This window comes from Callithrix jacchus, chromosome 8 (genome assembly GCF_049354715.1).
Source record: "Callithrix jacchus isolate 240 chromosome 8, calJac240_pri, whole genome shotgun sequence".
Lineage (NCBI taxonomy): Eukaryota > Metazoa > Chordata > Mammalia > Primates > Cebidae > Callithrix > Callithrix jacchus.
The window spans coordinates 12681806-12694083 of NC_133509.1; the positions used below are offsets into that span (position 1 = coordinate 12681806).

Below are 12278 nucleotides of genomic sequence, written 5' to 3' on the forward strand. Positions count from 1 at the left end.
CTTTGTCAATTTTTATTTTATTTAAAAATTATTTTAGAGATGGGGGTCTCACTATGTTGCCCACACTGGTCTCAAACTCCTGGCCTCAAGCAATCATACTGCCTCAGCTTCCCAAAGTGCTGGGATTGAGGGCATGAGCCACTGTGCCTGACAAGTAGCCAGTTTTTAAATTGGATTATATGATTTTATTGTCAAGTTGTAACAGTTTCTTATGTATAATGAATAATAAGGTTTTATCAGACATTATGATTTGCAAATATTTTCTCATTCTGTGGGTTGTCTTTTCACTTTTTTTTTTTTTTGAGACAGAGGCTTCTGTTGCCAGGCTAGAGTGTAGTAGCTCACTGCTACCTCTACCTCCCAGGTTCAAGAGATTCCCCTGCCTCAGCCTCCTGAGTAGCTGGGACTGACTACAGGCACGTGCCACCACACTCAACTAAGTTTTTATATTTTAGTAGAGATGGGGTTTCACCATGTTGGACAGGATGGTCTTGATCTCCTGACCTTGTGATCCACCCACCTTGGCCTCCCAAAGTGCTGGGATTATAGGCATGAGCCACCACGCCCAGCCTAACTTTCTTAATAGTGTCCTATGAGGTATAAATTTTTTTAAATTTTGATGATGTCCAATTTATCTATTTTCTATTTTCTTGCTTGTGCTATTGGTATCATATTTAAGACACCACTGCTTAACCTGCTTCATTTAAGGTAATGAAGATTTACACCTGTATTTTCTTCTAACACATGTGTGTGTGTGTATATTACAAATGTTTATTATATCTTCTTGGTGGATTTGCTCTTTTATCATTACAAAATATCCCCCCTCCTTTTTTTTGTCTCCAGTCACAGCTTTTGTTTTTTTGAGACAGGGTCTTGCTCTGTCACCCAGGCTGGAATACAGTGGTGCAATTTTAGCTCACTGCCACCTCCGCCTCCCCAGGCTCAAGCCATCTTCCTATCTCAGCCTCCCGAGTAGCTGGGAATACAGGTGCACACTACTATACAGGCCAGCTAATTTTTGTGTTTTTTATACAGACAGGGTTTCACCATGCTACCCAGGCTAGCTTTTGTCTTAGAGTCTATTTTGTCTGATTTTAGTATAATCACTCCAGCCCTCTTTTGAGTACTCTTTGCATGGAATATCTTTTTCAGTCCTTTTACTTTCAAGTCATTTGTGTCTTTGAATCTAAAGTGTGTCTCTTATATATAGATTATTTTTAAAAATCCATTTTCTAATCTGCCTTTTAGTTGGAGTTTAATCCAGTTACATTTAATGTCATTACTAATAAGGTAAAATTTACATCTGCAATTTTGCTATTTGTTTTTTATGTCTTTCTTTTTCCTCAATTCCTTTATACTGTTTTCTTTTGTGTTAACTAGCTATTTTCTAGCATACCATTTAAATTCCCTTGTTGTTTCTTAATTTGTAGAGATGGGGTCTCACTATGTTCCTCAGGCTGGTCTCAAACTCCTGGGCTCAAGCAATCCTTCTGCCTCACCCTCCCAAAGTGCTGGGATTATAGGTGTGAGCCACCATGCCTGGCCCTCCCTTATTGTTTCTTTTGTTATGCATTTTTGATTCCTTACTATTAATGCATTATTATTTTTCCAGTTGAACATTAGAATCATTGGTCAAATTTCTTATTTTTAATAGTCTCTAATGTTTCACAGCCAGTAAAGTAAAAAACTACTACTCAAAACATTCTGCTCAAAGTTCCCTGGTTGTAACAGCAGTTTTTTTTGTTTCATATGATTTTTTAATTACTATATCATAGCACATATTTTTGGAGTACATGTGCTATTTTGATGTATCCTAATGATCAAACTACACATTGTATCATTTGGGTTAGCTGGGATATCCATCATCTTAAACATTCATTCTTTTCTTTGTGTTGGGAACATTACAATTCTATTTTTCTAGTCATTTTGAAACATATAAATTATCCTTAACTATAATTTATCTGCTGTACTATCAAACACTAGAGCTGTTCCTTCTATTGTACTGTATTTTGTATCCATTAACCAGCTTTTCTTCATCCTCCCAGTGTCCCTTCTCAGGAAACACCATTCCATCCTCCACCTCCATGAGATCCATTTTTTTAGCTCTCACATGTGAGTGAGAACATGTGGTATTTTTCTTTCTGTGCCTCACTAAATATTATTTAATGTGAAATTCTAAAATAAAAATTCTAAGTAAAATTTTTACAAATAATTATACTCTTCTATCTGTTACAGATAATTTGTTTACTCAATAGCTATTTGAAAATTTTAATTTCAAAACTACCAAAAATGCCTTTCCCTTTGAAACACGCTCTTTTCTCAATTTCTACCACTCGTTTTTTCCTTATTGTTCTCCACCCCCTCTCATGGATCCTGTTCTTCCCATTCATGTTTATGGGCTCTACTTTCTCCGTCCCTGGATGTGATGTTCCCCAGAGTTTCTTTTTTATATACCCTCCTGTATCACTTAACCACTTTCCTTAAGGGATGTCATTTCTTGGCAAGGCTTCAATCACTGTGAATGCTATTGATTCCCAAATCTACATTTCCAACCCTAATCTCTCTCTCTGGAGCTCCAGGACAGTATATATTAAATGCTTCTAGGCCATCCAGGCTTGGATGTCTCAATAGTTCAGCAGATGAAAAATACCCCAAATTGAACACATCGTCTTCTCTAGCCTCCTCATCTTTTAGATTTCCTGAATTTTATAAATGGCTATTCAAGATAGTAACTTGGAGTCATCGTCCACATACATAGCATCATCATACTGTTTTAATTCTTCCTCGTTAATGAGTTTTAAATTTGTTACCATCCCTAGTTAAGCTCTTCTTATTTCTCAATCATCTTTTGACTGGCCTTTTCTCTACCTTCAACCCACTCTAGCTTCTTAGTGAAACCTGCCATCAAATTTGTGTTTTTGCTAAGGCAGACCTAGTCTTGACACTTTCCTGATTAATTATTTGGAGACTCCTCCTCACTTTCAGTATAAAGTCCACAGCCTTAATATTTTGTACAAAGTCCTTCATGATCTGACACTCTATGTTTCCAACCACAATGTTCACAATTTCAGCCATCCTAAACTTCTATGTTCTCTTTTCTGCCTGGACTGTCCTTAGCAGTTTTTTTTTTTTTTTTGAGATGGGGTCTCACTATGTTGCCCAGGTTGGTCTAGCACTCTTGAGCTCAAGCAATCCTCCCACCTCAGCCTCCCAAAGTGCTGGGATTACAGGCATGAGCCACCACGCCCAGGTACAATTGCAATTTGAACCCATATTAATGGAAAAGACAGCTCAACACACTCATATGATACTTGTTTACAAACAAAATTATAGGTTAAACATGACTATATTTCCTTCAGCCTTCTCCATCAAATATTCCTTAATTTGAAATAATTTTTACCCTTCTACTGGAACTTCTCCATATTTTCTCTTATTAACTGACTGACTGACTGAGACAGAGTTTCACTCTGTCACCCAGGCAAGAGTGGCATGGCATGATCTTGGCTCCGCCCTCATCCTCCCAAGTAGCTGGGACTACAGGCATGCACCACCAACCATGGCTAATTTTTGTATGTTTTATAGAGCCAGGGTTTTGCCATGTTTCCTGGCTGGCCTTCAACTCCTGGGCTCAAGTGATCTGCTTATCTCGGCCTCCCAAGGCGCTGGGACTACAGGTGTGAGCCACCGCACCTGGCCAGTGATCACTTTAATGTGACTTCCAAGTACAGTGTTCCCTAATTATAGTTCTCTGGGTTATACTTTCTTTTCTAAAAACAAAGATATTAAACACTGATCTCTATTTGGCTTGGATTTATAGCTAAACTTTTTAAGGCCATTTTAGTGAAAGCTAAATTTTCCATTTATATCTTCTATATGAGCAGATTTATTTTCTAACTAAATTGGTCTCTTTGTCCTTTAAATGTTTGTTTTATTTAAAATACCACACTCATGTAATAATTCCATTCTGTCTGACGTTTGCTATTTCACCCATACATATCTTTGCTTCCATATTCTACAATCTTTCTCATGGCATCAAGGCTGACAATTCCCAGTGTGGCACAGGTCACCTCTGGACAGATGGTACCTGATAACTCCTTGAGATACCAATTAGGGATGGTTCTCTCAGCTCCCTACTTCATTCTCTAGCTCCTGCTCTTGCTCCCATCCCTCAGTGAACTTGTTGGGAAGTGAGCACCTTGCTCTCTATTCATGTTCCATCTGGTCTCATTGCTTCTTGTAATAGTGCATATGCTTATTATACATCATCATCATTTGACTAATGCCACTAATAAATGGCTGTGGGCCTTTAGAAGTCAACTGAAGCACTGATGACAAATAACTAGATTTGTTTTTGTTAAGATCAGTGTAAAATAATCTAATAAAAGCATGATCTATTATTTATTCTCTCATTAACTAATGACAGGGCTTAAATAGGGCATCCAAATTTAGATACCACTCAAGTCAGGTGAATTACATATATCAATGATCATTTTCATTAACCTATTCATAATATTATAAAGTCTCAAACAGAATGCCAAAACTCTGCCTGAATGTCTCAATGCCTGATAGTCATCTAAATTGGCCGGGCATGGTGGCTCATGCCTGTAATCTCAGCACTTTGGGAGGCGAAGGCGGGCGGATCACCTGAGGTCAGGAGTTCAAGACCAGCCTGGCCAAAATGGTGAAACCCTGTCTTTTAAAATAAATAAATAAATAAAATTAATTGATTAATTAATTAAGTCTGCCACTAATTTTCTTCTTTTTGCCTATGAGGGGCCATTTCTATCCTTTCTTAGGGTTTGAAGTAGAAACTTAAGGGATGTCAAGCATGACAGCTAGGAGGAGATGATCAACCATAAAGCTTGAAAACTCCTAAAATACATATTTAACTACCTTGCATTCTTTCTGAATAAACTTAACGTCAATGCTACGATACAAGTTAAAAGTATGGGGGCCGGGCACGGTGGCTCAAGCCTGTAATCCCAGCACTTGGGGAGGCCGAGGCAGGTGGATCACGAGGTTAAGAGATCGAGACCATCCTGGTCAACATGGTGAAACCCCGTCTCTACTAAAAATACAAAAAATTAGCTGGGCACGGTGGCGCATGCCTGTAATCCCAGCTACTCAGGAGGCTGAGGCAGGAGAATTGCCTGAACCCAGGAGGCGGAGGTTGCGGTGAGCCGAGATCACGCCATTGCACTCCAACTTGGGTAACAAGAGCGAAACCCCGTCTCAAAAAAAAAAAAGTATGGGATTGGAAAAACTAAGACTACTTGGTTGACGTATGGCTCTGTTATTTACTGTGAATTCTGAGATAAAGTTACTAAACCTCACAGTTCCTCAGGCTCCTCAATAATAATATGAAAATGATAACAGTACCTGTCTCATAGGACTTTTGGGAGAATTATATGAGGTAATACATGAAAAGCACTTGCAACACTGTGAAGCACACAGGGCAAACCCTCAAAAAATGTTAGATTTTATTATTTATCATTATTATTGCTATAACCAAAGTATCAAGGTACCTTTTACATTAGAACAAAAACAAATCAAGAAACAATCCTCTAATAAATTAACATAATTTAATATTACTAATAAAGATTACTAATATAAAAATACTTTGAAAACTATTCTGTGATATATAAATATTACATATTATATATAAGGCTAAATTACCTATATCAATGTTTTCTCTTCCCAGTGCCACAAGTGAGAGAAACAGTATTTCTCTGTATAAACTCCTAGGGAGAAAAAGTCATGGAGAAAATATTAGTATCCATATAGCCTGTATGTTCCCTATAAAAATGTTTATGCTAATGTAAGCATGAGATATTCTCACAGATTATAAAGCAAACAATATGAATCTGCCTAGGAGAACAATATATTCATCTAAGAGAAGGACTTACCTCTGTCTTTTAAAATGTGGACACTTATTCAGTGTCTCTAAAATCTGACTCATTGGTCCATAGACGTCATTCATTTTAATGCTTTTTACCATACTTTTCAACAGTTCCTGGTTAAATGAGTTATCACTTTTTTGCAATAAATGGACCATGGGATATTTTTGGGCTGTAAAAGAACAAAAGAACAGATGAAGGAAAATGTTCTGTGTAGAAAGGAGAAAGAAATTAAGCAGCAACTGACAGATACTAAGTTACAAAGCACTAAAAATAAATTAAGGGCAATAGATAAAGAAACAGGAATCCAAGAATGAAGAAAGCAAAAAAATAAATAATGACAAAAAAAGGCCTAAAGTTTTCTGTAATCTTAAATAGTAACTAAAAATACTGTTTCCCTTAATACAGCCTCTGAAGAAAATTCTAAATCAGCAGCCTGGGATGGAAAGAAATAAAAAATAAGTAAAAAGAGGAAATTGGGATGAGCAATGTGCTGAAAGCTGAATTCGGCAAAACACAACCAACCCCTCCAGCACATACACAGCACCCCTCAAAAAAAAAACCCCTTAGACCTCCATAGAAGGTAGCACTAAAAAAAATCACTCACTCTCAAACAAAAGAGTACGATTTTGACCTGTAAGACAAAAAGTAGTACAGTAAAATAAAAGTCAGTTATACATTGGTTTAGGCTATTTTTTTTTCTTCCCAGCAAATAAATTCTATCATAGGTTTAGGCTATTTAAAGCAAGTAGAGATTACTCTCATATGAACAAAGTCAGCCTTCTAGATGGCACTTACTGTGTGCATTCCAGAGGATGTACAAGGGCTGTCCTGGATCCTGATGTAACTTCATATTATCCCATAACATTTGTATTAAAACATATTTGCTATCTTCAGACATACAGTGTCGGGGAATCTGTGTAATACAATAAACATTCGTTAATGAACCTTACATGATACTTTTTTATAAGTATTTTATAAAATTCTTATAAATATTTTTTAGGATTATGTATGAGGGAGAAAAGAGAACAGAAAAAGACTGATTTACATACATTTGTATCTACTACAGGAAGATGGGCTGTGTGAAAAAGCTAATCATCTCTAGAGATCAGATATAACAAAGTACTCGAACTCAGTGAGAAAGGGTACTAAGAAGAACTCATCTTGCTTCTCCTGCTCATGATTGAAAGTCACAGAAACATAAACCCAAGAGTCCCATCCAAGACCCTGGCCCAGATAACGGTGAGTTTACATCTTTGTCACTCATGTAGGATGTACTGAAAATCCAAAGCACATGCACAATCACAGGCATGCAGTACAAGAAGGGAGAAGGCAACGTTCCTGAACTTAGAGACCACCATTTAGTGGCAGTGGCAGTATACGAAAAAGTAAAGGCATTTTTGTAAAACAACATAACAAAAATACAAATGAACATATAATAAATAAATTGCCTAAATGTTAAGCAAAAATTCAGAGCAAAGAAATGACAAGAATGGTAGCACATGACTGCAATATGAATTTCAATAGTCCCCTTTTATCCTCAAGGGGCTACATTCCAAGACCCCTAATGGATACCTATAACTGCAGGTAGTACCGAACATTATATATACTGTATTTTCCTATATATACATACTTACAATATTTAACTTATAAATGAGGCATAAGAAATTAACAATAACTAATAATAAAAATAGCACAATTCCAGCATCACTGCTTTCTGCTTTGGGACCACTAAGTGAAACAGGAGTTACATGAACGCAAGCACTGTGATACCATCACAGTTGATCTGATAACAGAAATGGCTACTAAATGATTAACAGGCAGGTGGCATACACAGCGTGGATACACTGAACAAAGAGATGATTCACATCCCAGATGGGACAGCACAAGATTTCATCATGCTACTCAGAACAGCATGCAATTTAAAACATATGAAGTGTTTCTTTCTGGAAGTCTCCATTTAATATTTTGAGACCACAGTTATCATGGGTAACTGAAAACTCAAAACAGTGAATAAGGGGGGACTGCTGTACAGACATCCTCCTAAAAAAGCCACTGGGCTGGCCACAGTGGCTCTTGCCTATAACCCCAGCACTTTGGGAGACTGAGACAGGAGGGTCACTTAAGCCTAGGGGTTAGATAGAGGTCACAGTGAGCCATGATCACACCACTGCACTCCAGCCTGGGTGAGAGGTAAGACCTTGTGTCAAAATTAAAAACAAAAAACAAAAAACAAAAACCCCCACTAGGCTTGTTTTGAAGGAAGTACAAAATGTAAGTGGGCCTAACTCACAAACCTGCCTCGTAAAGTCATTTCCAGTTTATTCCTGAAGCAATAACAAAAATTCAAGTATGTTTTGTGTAAATTTTAGAAGAAGGCTAAAAAATGACTCTTACTGCTAGCCTCTGAGGATAAAATATTATTTGTAAATACAACTAAAACAATTCTGTTTATCTAATGATCCAGTCAGCTATTAAAAATATTTAGCATAGGCCAGGTGCGGTGGCTCACGCCTGTAATCCCACAACTCTAGGAAGCCAAGGTGGGTGGAACATGAGGTCAAGAGACGGAGACCATCCTGCCCAACATGGTGAAACCCCGTCTCTACTAAAAATACAAAAATTAGCTGGGCATAGTGGCATGCACCTGTAATCCCAGCTACTCAGGAGGCTGAGGCAGGAGAATTGCTTGAACCTGGGAGGTGGAGGTTGCAGTGAGCCAAGATCGCGCAACTGCACTCCAGCCTGGTGGCAGAGCAAGATTGTCTCAAAAAAAAAAAAATATTTAGCATAAAAACAAACCTTGCTTTTCAATCATTAGGAATATACAAACATTACAATTGTGACAGAGGCATTAGTTGCCTTTTAGTTAATTTTTAGTCTCATACCTTTGAATACTTGTTACAGTGCTCAGAAGAAAGAATCAATCCAGGTAAGTTACTGGGCAAATCAAGACGTCTGAAATACCATACTAGGTTCCAAAAAACAATCGGATGATGGTCCACAAAGTCCGCCACTGTTATTGCATGATCACCTTCATTTTCCAATAAGCTTTCAAGTTCCTTCCATACCACTAAAGGACTAAGATATGGCACAGTGACAGGATCGGGACTAGGAAGGTGCCATTCTAAACCTAAAGAGTCCTGTTGAATAAATAAAAATCATAAATGGCAAATGCAAAATGATAATACTAAGCCATTAAAAAAATTCCTGTCAATGATTCCCATATGAGTAGAAAAGTAATATAATTGTATCATGGGATAAGAGACTCTTCTTGGCAATAATAATTATTAGCTAATAAGACTACTTAGAACAAGGGGAACAAAATCATACATAAGTGATCAATTTCCAAATAAAAAAAATACACCAAAATACATACTGTAGCTCCTTGTAAAGTAGCTGGCAGGCTGCCTGTAGGAATGAGCTTCTGTCTTCCAGTTTCTTCCTTATCCAAGGGGCCACAAGTACTAATACTCCTGGCCATTGGAAATATTGGACATTTTGACATAGCTGTTTTTGATCTATTAGCAGGGATCTGAATACTTCGGGCACAGAAATTTTCCTGCAGTTTAGATTTGCTTGGGCATTGAAAAAAGAAAAAAACATATCAGTGTCTAGATTTACTTTACTTCATTGACAAACAAGGATCATGTTCTCTCTCTCTTTTTTTTTTTTTAAAGACAGGGTCTAGCTCTGTCACCCAGGCTGAACTGCAGTGGTATGACCTCAGCTCATTGCAACCTGTCTCCTGGGCTCAAGTGATTCTCCCACATCAGCCTCCCGAGTGGCTGGGACTACAGGCACACCCCATCATGCCTGGCTAACTTTTGTATTTTTAGTAGAGATGGGTTTCGCCATGTTGTCCAGGATGGTCTTGAACTCCTGGGCTCAAGTGATCTGCCCACTTCAGCCTCCCAAAGTGCTGGGATTACAAGTGTGGGCCACCACACCTGGCCATGTCCTTTTCTTTAGAATTAGAGCTAGATGGCTGGGCGTAGTGGCTCATGTTTGTAATGCCAGCACTTTGGGATGCTGAGGCGGACAAATCATCTAAGGTCAGGAGCTCAAGAGCAGCTTGGCCAACATGGTGAAACTCTGTCTCTACAAAAATACAAAAGTTAGCCAGGTGTGGTGGTGGGTGCCTGAAATCCCAGCTAAGTGGGAGGCTGAGGCAGGAGAATCATTTGAACCCGAGAGGCAGAGGTTGCAATGAGCCAAGACTGCTCCACTGCACTCCAGCCTGGACAAGAATGAGATTCTGTCTCCAAAAAAAAAAAGTATCAGCTAGATATGGCAACATGAATGAAAGGAAATGCTACTCAGGTGTCAGCTGGGAAACAGGATATATTTTAAGAAGTACAGTCATAATCAATTTCCTTTATTATCAAGTAAACTTTAAATATAAGATTTATTCATTTATTCAAAACATTCAGTAGACTTCTTTACAGCAAAAAGCAAACTAGACCATGGGGATATAAAGCAGGGAAAATAGGCACAGCTTCCTTCAGGAGTCACAATCCAGAAGGAGGCAAAGATCAAGGCTACAATAGACCTATGATGAAAGAAGGTGCACACATAGACTTTTGGTTTTTCTGCTTAAGTATTCAAGATCAAACAGGTCACATTAGCCTGCTAATACTATTTAGGCATTTTTTGGGCACATGCAGCTACCAATATGGCTTCATCTCTCCAGCTATATATGGCTTATTTGGCACTTCTGCAAAATGTTGATTTTTGCATTGGTTTTAAGTGTAGATTTACTTATATTAGGCTGACTATATAAATTTTAGTTTAATTTCACAGTTCCTATATCAGCTCCAAATATTTTCTCAGATTAAATATTCCTAAGCAGAAAATTAAATATTGAAAAGTAGAAGTTAGTATTGACTTAATTCCTGAAGAGATGGAGATAAGAAAAAGATGGTCATTATAAACTTCAAGTGTTCTACATATTTTTTTAACCTTTAAAATACTAGTAAACATTATCATCTATACATACAGCTTAAACTCTAGGGATTAAAAAGGATAACATACAACTTCATATTTAAACATTTATGTTACTAGAGAATTTTAATACAATTTTTAGAGCAAGAATTTAAGATTTTGAAGCTGTTATTCATAGAAATTTAAACCTGAAAATGGTCAACTTAATTTTGCTGTCATACTTCTAAAATATGTGTAAATATATGTTGTTAAAATATAGTTCCATATAATCATAATTACCTATTTAGATCAAAATTCCCTTGAACAGAGATAGCAGATGTATCAAGACCAGAAGCCGATGCTGAAATGCATGACTGCCTCGTCTGATTTGAAAAGGAGGATGGAAAGTGCATATTTTCTGTTGATGGGCTTGACTTCAGAAAGTATCTGTAATGTTAATCAAAGGAGCTTTTTGAGAAAAGAGATAATATAGGAAACATGATCCTTAAACTTGAAGGAAAAAATATCATTACCTTCCAGGTCGTCTTAAATCTCTTATTTCTATATTCAGAAAGGGTAAGAAAAGATTGCCACAGAATGGGCATGTAGTATTGAGATTGGAATCATCCGCTGTCCAGCCAGCCATAATTTCCTCATCATGGACAAGACAATCACAAGTTCTACACCGAGAGCAACTTGAGATGAGAACCTATGGGAGAAGATGGCACTTTATAAAGAAACCTGGTTAATTCAGATTACAAATGAAAAACAATTCAGATTCATAAATTCATTGGAAAATTAAAACCCAGAAGGATTCAGATGCTGTAAACAAACACCGGATGACAGCAGTGCGTTATATACTGTGATTATCTTTAACTACTTCAGCTAAATTGATTCCACAATTTTTGCCTGAAAGGGAAACTTGCTTTTAAGTGACGGTTTCTTTTTCATTACAGAGTAAAATTTGCTGTAGTCTTACTAATGGAAAAGTAAACTCAATCATTAATTTGTTAATACTCCAAAAAGGCATTTGTAATTAGATATTACAAATCAGTGCTACTCAAAGCATGGTTACCAGACCAGTGCTGGTCTACTAACACTTACTGGATTGTGATGAGATAAATAAGAAATTGAGAGGAGGATTTATAAGCTTTTTAAAGTCCTGCGATATTGCAGTAACATCTAAGTGTATAATCAATAATCAATGTATTTTCTAAGAACATTAGCTATGACAGATTAGAAATTAAACAAAACAACCCGTCTTTTACTAAAAACAGTTTAATAAGCATTGCTATAGATAACTACAAATGCTGTCATTATGTTAAAATATAGAAATTCTTGAAGCCACCAGAAACTTTGTAAAGTTAGTGTTCATCATCTACGTTTCAGCTGTATGCAAATTTATTTTCCAGATTTATGCAAATTAACATAAAATAGAAACCATATTCACAAATGTAT

At 37.0% G+C, this 12278-nt stretch overlaps 1 protein-coding gene across 10 annotated transcripts in view; it reads right to left on the reverse strand.

The window, feature by feature from the left end:
• Positions 1 to 12278, reverse strand: part of DENND4A (DENN domain containing 4A) — a 120878-nt gene that overhangs the window by 5245 nt on the left and 103355 nt on the right. For 6 of the 10 annotated variants that reach the window (XM_002753255.6, XM_009005086.5, XM_009005085.5 and 3 more), the window contains 7 exons: positions 11354 to 11529; positions 11121 to 11267; positions 9277 to 9475; positions 8786 to 9040; positions 6696 to 6813; positions 5907 to 6069; positions 5677 to 5741 (listed from right to left, as the gene is read on the reverse strand). In XM_002753255.6, the coding sequence (XP_002753301.4) occupies positions 5677 to 5741; positions 5907 to 6069; positions 6696 to 6813; positions 8786 to 9040; positions 9277 to 9475; positions 11121 to 11267; positions 11354 to 11529 (1123 nt within the window). Of the gene's footprint in view, positions 1 to 5676; positions 5742 to 5906; positions 6070 to 6504; positions 6532 to 6695; positions 6814 to 8785; positions 9041 to 9276; positions 9476 to 11120; positions 11268 to 11353; positions 11530 to 12278 lie in introns of all 10 variants that reach the window. The other 4 variants (XM_009005087.5, XM_009005084.5, XM_009005083.5 and 1 more) reach the window with 1 other exon arrangement.